The sequence below is a fragment of the Hylaeus anthracinus genome, unplaced genomic scaffold (genome assembly GCF_026225885.1).
Source record: "Hylaeus anthracinus isolate JK02 unplaced genomic scaffold, UHH_iyHylAnth1.0_haploid 11982, whole genome shotgun sequence".
Classification (NCBI taxonomy): Eukaryota; Metazoa; Arthropoda; class Insecta; order Hymenoptera; family Colletidae; genus Hylaeus; species Hylaeus anthracinus.
Genome location: NW_026534330.1, coordinates 6,598,075 through 6,616,447, shown reverse-complemented (window position 1 = coordinate 6,616,447; position 18,373 = coordinate 6,598,075). Strand labels below are relative to the sequence as shown.

Genomic DNA, 18,373 nt, shown 5'->3' with positions numbered 1-18,373 from the left:
CATTAAAACCATCCCCATGAGCCTCCACCAGAAAAGTGTCCGGAAACGCCAAGAATTGGAAGCTCAACCTTCGCGGAAATTGCTTATCCGCGTGGCACTTTCTGGCCGTCCGTTTTCTCCGCAGAAAAATCGTTTGTTCCGCCCTTTTCCCAATACGCTTATGCTACACCTCCGCCATGTAATCAAGGATCGATGTTTATCTCTGCACACAACGCGGTAGATCGCTTCGCTAGTCCTTTGAACCAAAGAATTACGCAGAAACGCAAAAAACAGGCATTATTTTGATATCTTTAAACATATTTTTCCAAATTCTCTTAATCAAGTGGAATAAATAAATTTCAACGAGAAGTCCATTGCAAGGATACTAATTATTTTCCTATGAAATGATTATTTCAATATTTACTTCATTTGTTCGTGGAATAATTAAACTTAGTTCCAACAATTCAACCCCTTCTTGCGCGTTACAATCTGTAGAAAACTCGCCGAGCAAAGAACCCCTGAAACACGTGATATTCTTTCCGTGGCGAGCCGCAGCCTTCGAACAATGCCTCGTAAATTTTGAAGTACACATTCATAGGAGAATTCGTGGTTGCGCAGAATTTTACGAATTCACAATGGAGCCGCATCGTCGAGTTTCGGAGATGCCTCGCAGAGATGTGAAATATTAAACGTGTTCTTCTTAATGGTAGATCTGTGTTTCGAGCTTCACAAAACTAATTACTCGTCGACACGGATTGTGCGCGCTTGACTATCGCAACGTACTATAGAAGACTTTGTAGAACTTTGTTTAGACGTGTCAGGAGGATGACGCGAAACGAAAAAGCACTAACGGTGGACACGTTTGAGACACTTTTCTTTCGAAAGACGTTTTCTTTGCTTCTTACTACCATAACAAGCTGATGTGGCTGTTGCTTTGTCTCCGCCAGGAGGTCAGGATCGTACAAGAAGGAAGACTAAACATAGTTTAGGTTTTTCTTCGAACTTCAAAATTGTTTCAATAGTTGACACACTGAGGAAATGAAAGTTGCAGTGGTTGGCGTGTTTTCTTTTAGTAAATGATTGAGGAAAGCATTGATCCAATGATCCAGAAGAATACACAAGAATAACCTAAGCTTTAAAATTACGACAAGAAAGGACGTCAGAACGTCTGGAGGGTACCTAGACAAATTTTATAAACATTCTTTTGGAAATACTTCAATTTAGTTCTACATTTAAATTTTAGCACTAACTAACTTCAGAATTTTTCGAAATCTTGTAAACTTTATTAAAAATAGAGGGAACCAGCTGGGATTTTGTAAGATTAGATCAATATACACCATTTGATATAAAGTTGTTCCTCTCTAACATTCGTCATGTTGAACATGGACAAGAAACAATTTACGTTACACAATAAGTTCAAGCCCAAGAGTCTGTTTTAGGATTGAGTAATTTCAACTTCTTGAAACTTTGTGTTCTTCGAAATCCTCCAAATACTTGTATAACATCTTCGCTATATAAATAAAAGCCTTTGTATAAAGTAATAAATTAACACAAAGAATCCTCTTCTAAACAAGACAGTTGGTCTTTAAATTCAGCCCTCTGCTACTGCATTAATTCTTGCTTGAAAAAACTACATTGTTTTCTCTTCAACTATTTTTAACATGAAGCTTCCAAATGCATATAAACAAATGTATACAATAGTGTTCGTTTTTTAGAGTCGTATAAAGACTTCTTCCGATAAAAGTGTTCCGTGGAAAGTGGCTGAACGTCTCCTGCTATTAGATTTTCACGCATTGTCCGGAATCGCTGGCATCGGTCAAGTGGAAACGAGACAAATGGCGATGTGCGGTGGATGGTGTCGACAAGAGACGGACCCGGCGCCGTTGACAGTTTGCGATATTCCGTCCTGTTGGAATCATGGTCCAGTTCGTATCCTCGGAGAACTCGTCGGTTGCCTTCCATTACAGATACAGGATGTCCTGCCAGACAGTGAAACGCAGCACTGACTGTGGTCACAGAGCAAATTCGTACAATGGTTGTGGCAGTCCTGGCAGTATTCATGATAGCAATACGGATACTATGCGCAGCATAGCTGGTTAGACTCCATCCGAGATAAATTTAATTTCTTCATGGCTCTGAACAAAGGGTGCGTCCAAGCTTCTCAGATTCGGTACGAACCACGTTTCATTTTATGAACGAAAAGTGTCCACAAACACAATAAACGTATCATTTCCTTGCAAATGCAATGCAAACCAAGCACAATTTAAGAACGTACAATTTATCGCATAATTCGAGACTCTTAGATTCAAAGTCCAGATTCGGGTTCAAATTCATGAAATGCAAAGCGAAAGATAGTTCGAAAGTTCACGAGTTCGATGGTTCTTTATTTCAAGGATCGCTTACTGTTAGTTTCTGGTTCCAAAGTTTAACAAGTTTTGACTTCGAAACTGCTGAATGGGAGCTTCTAACTTCTCTTTTCGAGTTGATCTTAAATGGTCGCGGGAGATGGTAGAGGTGTAAGAATACCATCAAGAGCCTTTTGATTGGTTTCCTGGGGTCATGCAGGGACACAAAAAAGTTCGAATTGAGTCTGTTTTTTTTACTGTCCCTGTTGCGACGTCCCTATTCACTTTTTATTCGCATCAAAGCAGGGTAGCGATCAGTGATTCGGTTTCGTGGTTTGCAGGTGTACCAACGGTCGGGCAAAATGTTTTGCTGCTTCAATGAATGGATGGGAAATTGAAAGAAAACTCTTTGATACAGAAAATAATCAGAGAACGATGGTTCTCGGTGATTCGCGAATAATAATGTTCTTTTTAGAAGGTTTAATGCACAGGTGGAAAACAATAGAAAGCAGCGATGATGCAAAGAGGTGATAATGATACAATGCAAAAGCTGCTTTGTATGCAATATCTTTGAGCCCAAACCTGAGCTTTTCATTAAAAATAAATATTGTTTTTAATCCTAAGGTAAAATATTTCAAATTTTTATAACGTGTTATTAATAAAATTTTTGGTCTGTTATTCTTAAAAACATTTTTTCTCTAAACATGAGGAATGTTGTATAACGATACACCATATACGTTGAAAAACAATGAATGTTAAAAATGAGCCTTTGAAATTTTTCAAATAAATACGTTTGATGGAACTTCTAATAACGCGTGGCAATCGATTATTGAAGACGTTAGATTATCCTGTTAATCTCCCATCAATGAAAATAGGTCCAATTACGTTATCCGCAATTGTCCCTGCCCATGCGTTTACACTGAATTGTTGTTCGTGATTCGATCCATGAACACCATGTGGATTTCCTTCAACGCAACGATGACAATTATGAAAATTGACCATTCCATCTCTGGCGAATCCTGCTTCTTCGGTAAATGTTGATCGACGATGGGCATTGACGTCAGATAGACCTATTAATCTGCTACCAGGGAAAATAGGTCCAATTATATTATCGCCAATTATCTCTTCCTATGTATTTACACTGAACTGATTAATGACTTGATTGAAGAACAACATATGGATTTTCTTTGGCTTAACCATGAGTATTATTACTACGAAGCATTTCATCTATGGAAAATTTTAGTTTCATCTAATTGAAGTTTAAAAAGTAGCCAGTTGAGAAGAAATTATTATTCAGTGAACCTTTCTGTAGAGTTTCAAAAATGTTTGAAGTAACGGAGAGAGTGATGGGATTGGACAAGGTTTAGGAAGTTTAGGACTCGAAGTCTAGGCTGACGTAGGGTTCATAGACTACGGATAACACAGTGTCTACAGGAATGAGTGACGCTGTGTTTGCAGGTGAAGTGTCGCACGTAGATTAGGATTAGGAGAGTGACTAAAATGGCGTTAAATCTGCAATAGAATTTCTGTCAGCAATTGTTTTTTTACTGTCAAGAAACAATGTGAACCTTCCATGTTTTATTTCAATACGAACTTGGGATCTCGAGTTATGTGCGATATGCAATTGTTTGTGAATAAAAACCTAAAACGAAAGTGGTCTGTTGCCCGTGAATTATATGGTCGCCTTAATTTATTACCGGATTACGTGCAATTTAAATGCTCTACGTCGATCACGCGTGCATATGTACGTAGCTAGGTCGAGAATCGATTTCCGCAGACTGCCAACAATGCACGTGCACAAATTCGCAATCGAAGCGTCCACGTGGAAAGAATATTTGAGGAACATGGGTTTTCCCGAACAATTTTTTTTTTTTTTTTTTTTTTAATAAGGAATCGGGTTATCCGTCGCCAGAATCCGAGTTTCGAAATACGAAATACTGTGAATCAGAATGTGCATGAACACGTGCAGTAATTTTATCATTTAAATTTGAATACTTGTTTACAAGTATGTATTTGCAATGTTTCCATTATGGTCGTGATGTAATCCTCGTAACATCAGATATTATTTTGTATGGATTAAACAGGCAGTTTGCATTATCATAACAAATAGAATTTATACATTTATATTATGTAGGTTATAAACACTCCTGGTTTACCTACTCTTCCTGAATTATCATCTATACAATTTTCCTGGATGTATTCTACAATTTCGAAATAATTATGTGAATTCGTTTTATAAACACAAACAAGCTCACCTGTAAATGAACATCAACAACTTGAATTTCCTGAAAGGAGGAAAGGCTATTGAAAAATCATATTATGGATTTTCGATGGATTTTTGCACAAGGATCACGGAGTATCTGGTCGTGCCTTCAGTCATCGGTCACCCTGTACATTGAACCTTATCAAGCCGCGTGACTTCACGCGTTGAAACTGACGTTGTAAGCTAGTTACCACACGGCGAGTTGCTGAATTTGCATGAAATATGATCACACACCTATGACGTACACCTTCCCCGCTGCATAAAACATTTTGACGAGAGTCATAGCTCTTTCCGCGACCACATCCATTTGCATCGAATGATGCGTCCTGAATCTATTCACTATCGTTTAAGACGAACACCTCGAGCATATTGTGTATTCATGTGATCGAACTATACCCGACAAAGGAACACTTCCCAATCGTAGAAGATGTGGGTAGCCTGTCTTTCTTTTCCACGTCATGAAGTATTTATTATTTTCATTAAAAATTGATTAGAAATACATGCATACAATTTAATTATCAATCTACACATTATCACTTCCTCCTTGGTCCAAATCGAAACGTGAAAAACTCTTGCTTAAATACAAGTGCCAGATAACAAATAAAAGATAAACAGCAATTATCTGATACTCGTCAAGTAAAAATTAGAATTCAAATATTAAAATTTGATAATACAAAAAAATCAAAATTTTGTAACAGACACATTTGGCAGTCCAATCGAAAAAACGTCACAAATGAATTACCATGCGTTGTATTCGTCATCAATTATTGCAATAGAATTTTGCCTCAAACAGTGGCTCAAACGTATCCCGAACAAACGTTCGCTAGTGTTTCCCAACGTTTCTACCACATTTGTGCGATACAGCACAGACGATATACTGCACACCGTGTAGGTATATATTTTCCAACTTCCACGGTAAATGTCCATTCGGTGTGCGTGGAGTGTATGTTCGTGTCTCCTGGTACTAGCGCAGGTGTCGTCGTCACAAAGTGAGCCGTAAAGCCGGGAGCATAACTAACTTCGTTTTCTACATCGTTCTCGTTTCTCCCGCTGTCGACGACGTTGTGCGTCGTTGAATAATTATGGTCGAAGGGGAAGGCAATTCAAGGTTATCGCTTCGAGTAGCCGCGACGTGATTCGTTGTGAAAAGGGAGATCGGAATTTAAATATTAACACGATTTATATTAATAACAGGACGAGGTTCGGATGGACTAAACGAGTAACTTGTTTCTCTCAGAATTAATTTCTTCGAGATTTGTACATCCACGCCACTGTCACAGTTCGACTAAAATCTGTCTGGAAACGAGGATCGGATTAAGCTGACCTAAAGGGGAGACGAGGGACTGATTAAGCTACCTCAGGTGCAAATTGAACTACCTAAGGAGCAAATTAAGCCACCTCAAGAGGTAATTACGCTGTCTAAGGGCCAGATTAAAAAAAAAGCAACTGATTAAGCTGTCTCCAAAAAGCGACAAACATCCCACGCTGACCCAAGAGTGGATGAAGTTTTGCTGGCATGTCCACTTGAACTCTGAAGACGAGACTCATCCTGAGCCATACTTGAAGTCGTAGTTGGGATTCAGAGTTCAAAGTTCAACTACTTGCCCTTCGATTAGACATCCTGTATTTACAATAAAATGTAAATTATTTTCTCTGCTCCCTTTATGTTATCTTAGTCTAAGATAGAGAAGGAAGAAATAAGTATTTAAATAAGAAGCAAAATAAAAATATAAAAGAGAAGGAAACTAGAAAATATAGAGAAACAATTCACATTTTGTTTTTTGTTAGTTAAATAACACTGCGATTTTCTGTTTGTTGGTAGGTAGATACACCGGATAGCGTATTGCAAAGTGGACTGGGTCTAGGACCAGACATGGGAAACGCAATTCTACGTTCTATGGTAGATCCAAGGGATTACGACCGATTAAGATATCTCCAAATGAACGGTGGCCAACCGAATAGCTTCGAGGAGACTATACACAGGGTATGATTACTATGTTAAGTCTAAATAAATATTATTAAACGCATTTCGTGGAAACAGCACGAGAGGAAATAACTGGAAGTTGCGAAACATCAGATTTAAAACACAATGTGTAAATTGGAAATGATAGCTATTTTATATCGTTACTCAAGTTTTTCTGTTTATCAATAAGCAGCTCTTTATCTAGTCACGCGGTGAACTGCGTGTTTAATTGTTGAAATTTGTATAAGGTAAACATATGAATACACTCGTCTGTTGACTTTAATGTTTACTAGTAAGAGGAACAGGGTTTACAATATGAATTTTCAGTATAAACAGTGGCATATTATGATAAAAGTTGTTTAATATTTGCTTCATTCTACGTTCGCAAATTTGTCAACAAATGATGATGTTTCGTTTCGACTGACAAGTGGTACACTGCACTCCTTCATGTTATTTATTTATATTTATTTGATGCTCAATTCCCTGGAAATTCAAATGTCTTATTAACACTTATTTTTAAACAATCGTTCAATATGTTCGAGCGAATTTATGTTTCTTCGAATTTTGCAGCTGAAAGTTCAAGAGGCACTGAGGAAGAAAGAGAGATTTCACAAAGAACACGAAGAGGTGAGTGCAACTCAAATTAAACTTCGTCCTTTTTTATTTTAATTTACTAATTAAATTTTATTGATATAAACATTAAAGGGAAAAACGTGGAATATATGCGTAAACTAATTGACGGAATATAATGCAATTGACAATGCCAAAGCTTAATTTGGGCTAACGCGAATTAACATAATATATTTAATAAAAATCTGAATCTATAAAAATATACTCAAATTAACATTAAATTTTTATGAAATATATTCAGATAGAGTTCAATCCAGATTTAGAAACTGTAAAGAGACCTTTTTCATCAAACTGCATTTTAATATGTAACTACGTAATAATAAATAATGATAAACTGACATATCAGCAATCGCGCAGATATAAATGTGGAAGCAAATATTTCACCTTCAGAATATATAAATACGTTCTACGTACATTATACGTGGAACATGTACATTGCATATTTAATACATCTGATAACGTGGCTCAATGTCCAGTAAATCACATGACTGTCAGGAAGGTAATTTCTCGTGAAAAAGCGAGAGATACGTAGAACGTTTTTTTTTTATTTTTTTATTATTAATGGTATAGTTGTCGAGAAAAATAATGTTCAATATGAAATTGGAAATCGATACTGTGTGTGACATTAATGGTAATTCTATCTTCTGCATTTCAGGCCTTAAATTTATTCAATACTACAATAATTATTCTCAAAAGTATACTGTGATCAATTTATTGTGTTGTCTATTCATTTATTCGTATATTTAGTATGTTTTATTATTATTATTCTTTAAGATGTGTTTTTGTTTTATTACATTGGATTTAAAAAATTAATGCCAACATATTTTCTGAATAAATTGATGTTATTCACGAGAAAGTACGTGTGTAAACGAAATTGACAATCTTTAAGAAATTACCTTCCATATTGTGTAAACAAAGAATTCATAAAGAAACACTTCTTTTTGTTCTAAATGACTTTCCTAAGTGTTATTTTATACCACAACATTCTTATTTCTCTTCTGAGATTAAGTTCCTACCTTGATGTCGCAGTTCCCCTAGCAACAAATTTATGTACCCCTAGGGGTCCGGGTACCCCAACACAAAAAACTCTGGATTGCCCGAAGATGGAGTTTCTCGCTGCTCATTTACAACCCCCGAGGTTAACGTTCTCCCAAGTTTACATCACAGTTAAGAATTCGCGTCGTACAAGTGTCGTACACGGTCATCGCGATAAGAAAGAGACCATTTCGATTAAACCAATCTGCGCCTCGGCCCGTTTATTTCCCTCCTTCAATTCTCTTGTGCATTCCCTGGATCATCGACAACCCCTCTCTCGTCGTTCGACCAATATTGGCTCTGCGAACGAATGGTTTTATCCGATACAAAGATCCCTCGCCCCTTACAATCCTCCAATCCGCTACTCGACAAAATTCTCACAGGATGAAATTTGCATGTGTGCGCTATCACTTTGTCCCCCTCCTCCAACGTCCTACTCCTTATCCTTTCTTCCTCGATGCTTTTCGGCAGTTGTTCGCCTCCTCTCACTTCCTCTGCCTCCCTCTCTCGCCCTGCTCCATCGAGTGTCTGTCTTCCGCCACTCTCGATACCTCTTATTATGCAAAGCAGTCAGATCGGGACGATGATATCATCATAATCGTCAATGTGTACCGCGACGTTACGTCGTGAATTTCTTATGCACAATCGCGAACTGTAGCCAGCGGCGTTTCGGCTCTTCTTATTCGTCCTCCGGCTATTTCGTGTGGTTTCAGCCCCAGATGCAACCGGACAGCTTTACTTTCAAAGTTGCGTCTGCTTTCTGATACTTATCTCGTTTGTCCAAATAAACGATGGTTCGGGTAAACATGATACGTTGTGTACAATAAAATTAATCATAATATGATTCGGAAAACTATCAAGATTAATTGAAAGCATTTTCAGACATATATTTTGTTATCGTTGTAATAGGTTGTAATAGGTTTGTTAATTTGTTTCTGAAGTTTGATGAGCAATTTTAAACGAAATAATTATAATAATAATAATACATATTGGACCTGGAAAATACAAGCATATGTTTATATTTCATTTTCGTTATAATATTTGGAAAAGGAAACAAAAGCATGTCGCAACCCGATAATCGCTATCTACCCCGCTTTCAAGTGTCCTGGTCCCCGTACATTCACTCGAAAACCGTATGCTTTCCACCTGCCGTAGAAAACGTGACTTCGACATTCAGAGAGTAGGTAACCTAACCTTCCCAGGCGAAGAATAAACGAAGGGGTTCATTTGCGTTAATTGCGAACGAGTTTCGAGTGTTAATTATACGAAACCGGCGATCCGGCGCATGCGATGCGAGAAAAGTTGTTCCTTTCAAAAGATTTGAGGAAGCGAAGGGGGAGCGGGGGGGATTTCGAAAAAAACAAAAAGAAGAAGAGGAAAAAATTGGTCGAAACTGCCTATTCTGGCCGGAGGCTAGTCAGCCAGGTAGAAAAAGGCCGAAAGAAATAAAGCGGAGAGTTTCCTTTGAGGCTGCGAGCAATATGTAAATAAAGGTCGGTATCCGTGTAAAAGTTTTAGTGTCACTTCCTCCTGCGCGAGTTTACTACTGCCTGGAGGTAGCCACCTTTCCTTCCTCTCTATTCTCCGGCTCCTATTCTCGCCACTAGCCGGTTGACTTTCCTTTTGCGCAAGAAACTGCAGGATCATCCCCCGGGCGACCACATCGCCATCCACCCATGGCGTCGTCCTCTCCGTCTAGGACATTGAAATAAATGGAAAATGAGGCTGCGGTTCTTCCACTTCGTGCCGATATAATTGCCACTGGAGATTGGTAGCTCAAGCTTATTGTCAATAAAGAGGATTAGTGCGAATGTAATGTTGAGAGGAGGAAAAGTTATCGTCAGATTAACTCGTTGAAGATGAAGAGAATCGATAGGTTTGCACCACCCTGTAGAATCTTTAAGTTTTTAATCGCATCAGGGATGAACATTTAGCACGTTGGATACCTGAACATATCTAGAGATAATAACATAATTATAAACTTAACAGTCAGAGCTCTATAAAGCCACTAACTTTAATTAACCCGTTAACCTATAACAACGTGTGGGACTCGTGGTACGGAATTTGAACCGGAGATGAAAAACACGAGTCAGATAGAATTTTTATCAACTTCTACGCGCATATTGTTGCTCTTCATTAAAACAAATTTATTAATTATCCCCTGCAAATTCAACATAATAAAGTATATGAGAATCTCGGTAGCTATGCTAACAGAAATGTTTTGTAAAAGCAGCAATTTCCTGTACACGTGTGCTGATTAAACACCCTACTTTATTTTATCGTATTACGAAATTTCGGCTTTAAACTGGAGCCCGTCAATACCCTTGAAGAGCTATTTGATTAAACCTGTTTCCACGGATCCATTAAGCAAATGTCTCCCTTGTATAGGAATCAATTGAAACATTAATCGCGTCTAAGCCAAGGTTTGTTGAATCAGCATTGCTGATGAACACTTGGTATATACACGTGATAGTTCATTATCAGTAACCATCATGAATAAATTCTATTAGTTCTAAAAATGGTTTCACTAAATACTAGCAATTGCAGATTTCTCGTTGCAGATTTAATGTATGTTTTAATCAAGTTGCCAAGCGAACGTTAATTCAACGATTCCATTATTGTTCTCTTTCAGATACTGAGGGATATCCGGCAAGGCTTAATGCAGCTTGGACGGGATGGACGGGGTCAACTCCCTGGAGGTGAGTACATCGAGAAGCAACCTCTAAGCTAGTTGTCGCCTTGTCGCCCCCGCAACCCATAGCGTCTCCTCCGAATCAACGCGCCATGTCCTTGGTTCCATCTTTGTGTGCGTAATTCTGTCACAATACACGGCTGTGTTTACTTTGAACGAAACCTGCACGTGCCAACCGACCTGAGAATCGACACGCAAACGCTGCGCAGGCTTAACGAAGACGCGCTCGGTTAATTTCGAGACACGTTTTGGGTTCATTAACCCTTTGGAAATACTAATGGAGGAGCTCTATAATATGCGGTTTCCGTCGTGAGAACTATTTCTGAAATGTCAACTGGTTCTTCATGTTTCGTTGATGATGAATCAGGCTTGTGCAGTTGCTTCGAAAATGTATTCCTGCGTTCATAGTGGTTGGTAAGATTTATATCATCTCTTGAAATATATTATCCGATTTCGAAGATCAAAGTGTGTAATACAATAATATGAAGTTTTAATATTCTAAACCTTAAAGTAATTCATTTAGACGTTTTATACATCAATCAATATTCCTCCTGATTAAAATTCTATTGCAACATGATCAAAAGAAGGATATTACGGAAGAAGATGATCAATTATTAAAAAATTGTATCGATGGCAGGAGAGCCTGCCAGAATTTTAAAAACCTGTTATAAATGCCAGAAAAGGTCCACCCGTGCTTTCAGTTTTTCTGCACTGGTTTTCAGGTTCCATCGGCACATAGAGATGGAGAGGTTGAAGGGTTGGAAGATTGTTCAAACAGAAACAACGAGGAAATATACGCAATTGTTTTTAGAATAAAATTGACGTTTGAAATTGTTGAGGGTTTGTTATTCCAATCGAGAAAATATTATTCATAGGAAAATTGTACAAAAGAGGGAAAAGTTTAAAACAAATGGAAGCAAGTGACAGAAACAGTCCTACAAAAGAAAGGTAGAACTGCATGAAGATTGTCAGTCCATTAAAATAAATAATTATAACATAGTTGCATCAATTCTATGCGATAACATTTTAAAAAATTTCTTCTACATACGTAGTTGCAAGTTATTTATCAAGTAATATGAAGTAATATTTATTTTTATAATATACAAAATCACCACTATTTGGATTCTTAATTGTGGCAGTTTAATCACTATAGCACATAGGTTTTCCCGAAACAATATGTTCTACCACGCCTTAGGCAGATTTATTTCGAGTATAGTTCCTCGATTCCACCTCCTTGTAGCTTTTTTCCAGAAAACCATGCCACTCCAAGGTAAAATTGCCTTGTGGACAAGAATTTCTTAACAGCGAAAAGTTTCCACGGAAAAGTTTTGCTTTTGGATGGTATTACACTGAATCGTTGAGAGGAAATGTGATCGCCTTTATGGAGAATGTTCGTCGATATATTTTAAAGTTTCGTGTTATGGTTCTCAAGGAACTGTAATACGTTCTACTTTTCTTTTAATAGTCATATTAATCACTTTTGGATAAGATGACAGTGTTTCTGCTAATACTGACTTGTAATCTGTTACTAAAAATTGAAGTATTTAAAAATCATTTTTGGAATCCATTAATGTTATAAGTGAATTTTCTAAAATGACATAGACAAAGAATTTAATAAAATTAATGTGTAATAAAATATAAATATTTAAGAATTAGAATGATATTGAATTCTTCTTTTATGTTACTTTAATAAATTCAATAAAAATAAAATTGTTAAAAAGTCATAAATGCATACCTACATGAAAAATCCAGAGTACAACAAAATAAGAAGTAATTCTCTATGGAAAAGTGAGTAAAAAATGCACAGAGAGATTATTTCTCTCCAGATCTCGTTTCCCAGAAAATCAGTTCGAAAAGTTCGTCAGTTTACGCGTGAGAGCAGGTACGAGTTTCGCTAACGTGTCTGACCATTGCCCGTTACTTCTACTTGCGCTGATTTTGTTCACACTAATGGCGGTACACAGTATTATCTGCCTTCCGTCGATGTTAATATTTTACAATTAGTTAGAACCAGTTCAAACTAATAACACCGCCGTTAATGTTTACAAATTCCACCGCAAGTAGAAATAGTATAGTTATGATCAGACACGTTAACCAAAACCGTGCTCTGCAGTACGAGCTGATCGACGAATATTTAAATTCAATTTTCTCGATAACAAAGGATCGCATGAAAACATTTCAATGTATGCGTTCGACTCAATTTCGCACAAGGAATCATGTACACATCGGTCGTAACACAGTTTTCATTGTTCCCTGTACGATAAACGATGAAAATCTTAAATGAAAACAGAGTTTAACAGTTATATTGCTTTAAATAACCATCAAACATAATTGTAACATCCTTATAATCAATTTTGATCATTTTGTTTTACATCCTTCGGTTATACTGCATTCGTATATCGCACACAAATCACAAATTAAAGTGGCAGTAAGTACAAATTATATTTTAATAAAAAATATAACAGATATATTGACTCAAACCCATTTCAATTATCAACTGAAACTCAACGCATCAAAAGAATATCGTCTTACGACTGGTGGTGTACAGTTTCTAAACGAAGCTTGTATAAATTCAATGTCGTTCTTCACGAGGCTTTGCAGGCATTTCATAGATAAAAATTTGCTGAACACCACTGAGAATTTCAAGGAAGGGTGCGCGGACCTTTCCAACCGGGAAAATATATCAGGCGTCGTAAAGAGAAACGTGTAGTGTCAAGAATAATCTTCTTGGCACCCTTTGAATTTCGTATTGCCGATTTATCACTGACTCGGCGGTTTTATTTGCTATCGCATCATCGGGGAAGGTCGGAGCCACGGCCACGAAGCCTCTACTGTATACTGACTAATCCCGTTATCGTCAACAGCCGTCGACTGCTTTCTCCACGCCTCCCTTTTCCGATCTGCTCGTTCTTTTTGTCCCTCTCGTCTCCGCACGCACGTGCGTGTTCCTCAGACAATTGATTTCGCTCACTTGTTAGTCTTTCCAGCGTCGGTGCTGTGAGGTCTTCTCGGGTCTCAGATTACCTCGCATTACCGCCATATTGCGGCAGAAAAGAAATGTTCTTGAGGAGAATTTTTCCATGTAAGAATCCACATACAATTTCTTTTACGATTAATGAAATTGTTCGTTGAAGAATATTGGGGTTTTGGAGTTTTAGGATTTTCAGAGCAATATATATTGGTTAATCCCTCCCTTGTGTAGTTTTTATTCTTGTACGTTGAATTAATATGAGTCGTATTATTCATTTACAGATGACACTTACATGTACGACGAAGACGCACGTTGTGGAGGAGGCTTAGGTCCAGGTCCTGGAGGTCAACACTGGTACGACGAGCCTCCTTACGAGTCCGATCCTGAGGATTTCCTTATGGGAGCCAGTGGTGGTGCTGTGCCAACTGCAACCATACAAAATGGAAGGTGAATCGAGATAAATGAGCTCTAACTAGTAATTTGTATTACAATTTCCACAAAAAATTTTTAATGTAAACAAGGAATGATTTTTTAGTAATTTTTCACTACAAGTTATATTATGCTTTTCCGCACTTCTATTATGTATTAATGTATGAATCGCGAGAGTGTACGTAAATATAGCTTAACGTTGCAGCTATGAAACTGAATAATTTTGAATTATTAATACTAATTAATCCTTTGCGTTCGGATGTCGCTCCAGAGGCAACACGGAGTTAGAAAATGACACGCAAAATTAACGGTAGAATGTTATTTCGCGTATACGATACAATGGTATCAGAAACTGATTCGTGCTTACTAACGTGATAAAGGCAGATTAATTGCTATTCATGGTTCTCGGGAACAATATATTCAACTCGTTTACGAGAATTTCGAATCAAATTTCGCATAGTAAACACAGCGCTTCCTACCACATTATTATACATTTAATTACTGTTTTTTATCTATGGATTGCACTCAATCAATTTTCAACCTTAGCTGCTTAGCCACATTTTTGTTTATCATACTGTTTATTAAATAATCTATTGATTCATAGAAGGGGCAATATTAAGACCTAAACGAAACGAAAAATTAAGGTCAGAACACATACCACATTCCATTTTTATATTTTTTCATAAGAAGTCAATTTACTTTATTTTAAAATGAAATGTTTTGATTCATCTTTGAATTGTAAATTTCCACTGATTATTAATTTTTACGCGTTGACCATTCAATTATTTACAAATGACATAAATATTCTGTTGTTCATTTCAGAGTGTGCTTCACACTGAATTTAAGGCCAGAGAACAGGAGCGAGGGAATCATCTCGCTTCGGACCGCCGGCGACATTAGTTTGCCTCGGGATCGTTCCAGGAAGGGAGCAACGTCGATGATGCGGGGGCTTATTGTACCGCAAGGTCACAATAATCCGCCGACCATAATACCACTGACGCACTCAAGGGCCTCTCGAGAAAGCGGAGATTATGCGAGTAGCGACGTACAGGTAAGTCTGCACGAGACATCTGCCTCCGAAAGACATCGTGCATTCATCTGAGGCAGAAATATATGTGACGTCACACCGTCAATCAGTTCCATTTTGGATATCATGTGCAATAAATATCACGGTTCGAAAACATCAAATCCTTATTGTGAAATGCGTCGCTTGGTATATTCATGTAGCTCGTGACTGGTTTTTATAGTTTTATATTTTTGGGGTGAATCCGATCATTACGTTGAAAATCCGAAACGATTTGTAATGGTAATTATAAAAACTTATTTAGCTTTAAAAGTGGATAAGCTGAGGAGTAATTGTGTATGTAGCCCGAAAGTGGATAGTTAGATTTAGAATCATGCAATATCTTTTATCAAATCAGATATTTTCTCTTTCTTACGGGTGACAAAATATTTCGTCTTTAGCAAGCCAAACGTTGAGGCCGGGCGACGAGATACGACGAAATATGACGCTCCGTTTTCGGAACGCCCAAAGATGTGCGGGTGCTGGAAGCGCGTTGTGCGAGCAATTTATTAACTGCATTCACTCTAACGCGCTTCTTATTTGTACATCTGGAACAATATCCTTTCCACTATTTTTCATTTATTCTTCAGAAAACGAATTCCTTATCTAAAGGGGTTTTCTGCTAGCAAAAGTAAACCCTGTACATTTTCCACATTTAATTAACCGAGTAAAACTACAAGAACTTCGTATTTATCTTTGTCTACAAACTTTACAAGCTACGGTCAAGTGCTCGTAATTACCAAGCAAATTTGGACAGCTTATCCACTTTCTGGTTTCACAACTCAACTATGAAATCAATTTTAAAGTCAACTCCCTTTTGTAAAAAGTAAAAACTAAAAGATTCAACAAATTTTCCCCGCAGTTTCAATAAATACATCTTTTTGTTTCATTGTTTCTCCCAGTAAAGACACCTTACGTTTCCCTTAGAGCTCTGTTATCGCTATTCGGATTCACTCCGCGTTCAATGGTTGTTTTTGTCGTAAATCCACGAAAACCTATTAGCAGTTGGCTGTTAACCCATGTTGAAATTACGTTAGTTTCCGTATTGGGAGAGACAGCAAAGGGCTATGTCTTTGTTCCTCCCACGTTCAGCTCGATCTGTCTCACCTTTTCCTTCGCGAAGGGACGCCAATGCGTGATTGATTTAATTTTTGGACGGTGTAGAGTGTGAGTTCGAGACTGTCGACTGTGTCGGTGAACACGAGTAGGAATGATCAACCTACAGTGGATGATCTTCACTCTGACCATCACCATCGCAACAGTCGCTACGCCCACTACGTACAGTACCACTAACCGACATTACTATCATTGCGAACAAGCCAACATTCAATCAACGCCTGCCATGACTATCACCACCACTTACACTGCCAATATTATATATCCTTGCTGCTGATATCCAATGCGCGTTATATATATATATATAGAAATGTTTGTACTTGCCTACACGTATATAGGAGCCCATCACAACAATTTTCACACACGAACTCAGGTATACGAAATGAATTTGGAGATCGTATCCTAAAATATACATTTGTTTTTGTTATTTGAAAATAATCCTATAACAGATTTCATTTTTATTTTGTCCTTGATTGGTTCGTAAGGTATGAGGTTATATGTTGGATGTTCTTTGGTTTATAGGATAATTTTGACGTGAAGAGCGACGGATGTTAGAAAATTAAAATACGAGGTGTTGGGAAAAATGCGAAGGGCCTCGAATAATTTCAATTTTATATGTAAACTTCGCCTGTGAACCTATATTCTTGTAATTAATTACTCTCATTTTTTAACGCTTCGTACGGAAGAAATCGATGGATTTTTTATTGACTTGATCGGTTGCGCTTTGATTTCAAAGAAATGTGTAATCCATTGAGCGGAAGGTGGTCTTCTTTTTGCTTCCAAAGGGGATTCTATTTAATGGGTCGATCTTCAAAAATAAATTCCATATACGACATGTATGAAAGAAAATGTAAAGTTCAGAATATATAAACGTCTATATAAACAATCCCATTAAATAATAAATAAGGGTATGTTTGTATTCTAGCACAGAGTTAAATTTAAACGAATTCGAGAGGTTGAGCAATCCACTTCGGGCTAGGCTATTTGTAGTAATTCGCTATCTTCTAGCGTCGAATCGCGATTATATTCCTGGGAACACCTTCCTATTTACCTAATGGAACAGAACCAGAGCCGCATACTAATCCATTTAGTTTCTTGCCCGTACGCAACACCGTCGCGAAAACTTGCGTATGGGTGTATATGCCTCGACGATTACACTTTTACACGCGCGCGCACGGCATACAGGTCGCAGGAACAAACATCAACATCTTCGATTCAGGAAGTACGAAATTTCTCTAGATTAAATGCATAGCCAAGTATACGGGTGTGGTATTCATGAATATTGATTTTTCATGCTGGTTAGCCGTGCACTATCAAAGCATATTCGCAACGTGGTCTAGCCGTACAACCTTTTAACAAATCTCTCGCGAATTCCGCAGATATACCCGCACCTCCAACATAATCGCAAGCGAATCTAATCTAAATGAGCCCGAACGGTATGTTCCAGGCTCGTATCATGCTTTTTCATTCTGTAAAGTTTAGTCCAGGCCAAATCTTGTTTGTTTTGATAAAACAAAATCAGATCAAATACATAAGAAGTTAGTAATGAGATTTTCAACCATGCTTCATATAAAATACAACTATTATTTTATATATTTGTTCACCATTAGTATTTAACACAATCAAAGCTAATAGCAATCCTAGCAATGAAATTCATTTCCTAAAGATCACGATTCAAACCAAGAATCTACTCATGTACCAAAATCTCTCGCCGACAGACATAGTTATCGTGCATATGGTAAATCCCTACTAGAGTGGTTTGTAAGATGTTGAGCTAGTCGGCAGAGTGTATAGACTTTGCTTAAAGCGTATAGCCTTTGTTCGAGGAAAAGGTATTAATAAAGCTCTGTAGGGTGGAAAAGACTGATGACTTCCGATAAGAAGATT

The 18,373-nt window shown here is 37.5% G+C and overlaps 1 protein-coding gene across 4 annotated transcripts in view; it reads left to right on the top strand.

Moving 5' to 3' along the window:
• Positions 1–18,373, top strand: part of LOC128886341 (SAM and SH3 domain-containing protein 1-like) — a 319,040-nt gene that overhangs the window by 288,451 nt on the left and 12,216 nt on the right. For all 4 annotated transcript variants that reach the window (XM_054141138.1, XM_054141140.1, XM_054141141.1 and 1 more), the window contains 5 exons: positions 6,410–6,571; positions 7,121–7,177; positions 10,848–10,914; positions 14,160–14,325; positions 15,130–15,358. In XM_054141138.1, coding sequence (XP_053997113.1) covers positions 6,410–6,571; positions 7,121–7,177; positions 10,848–10,914; positions 14,160–14,325; positions 15,130–15,358 — 681 coding nt within the window. The remainder of the gene's footprint in view (positions 1–6,409; positions 6,572–7,120; positions 7,178–10,847; positions 10,915–14,159; positions 14,326–15,129; positions 15,359–18,373) is intronic.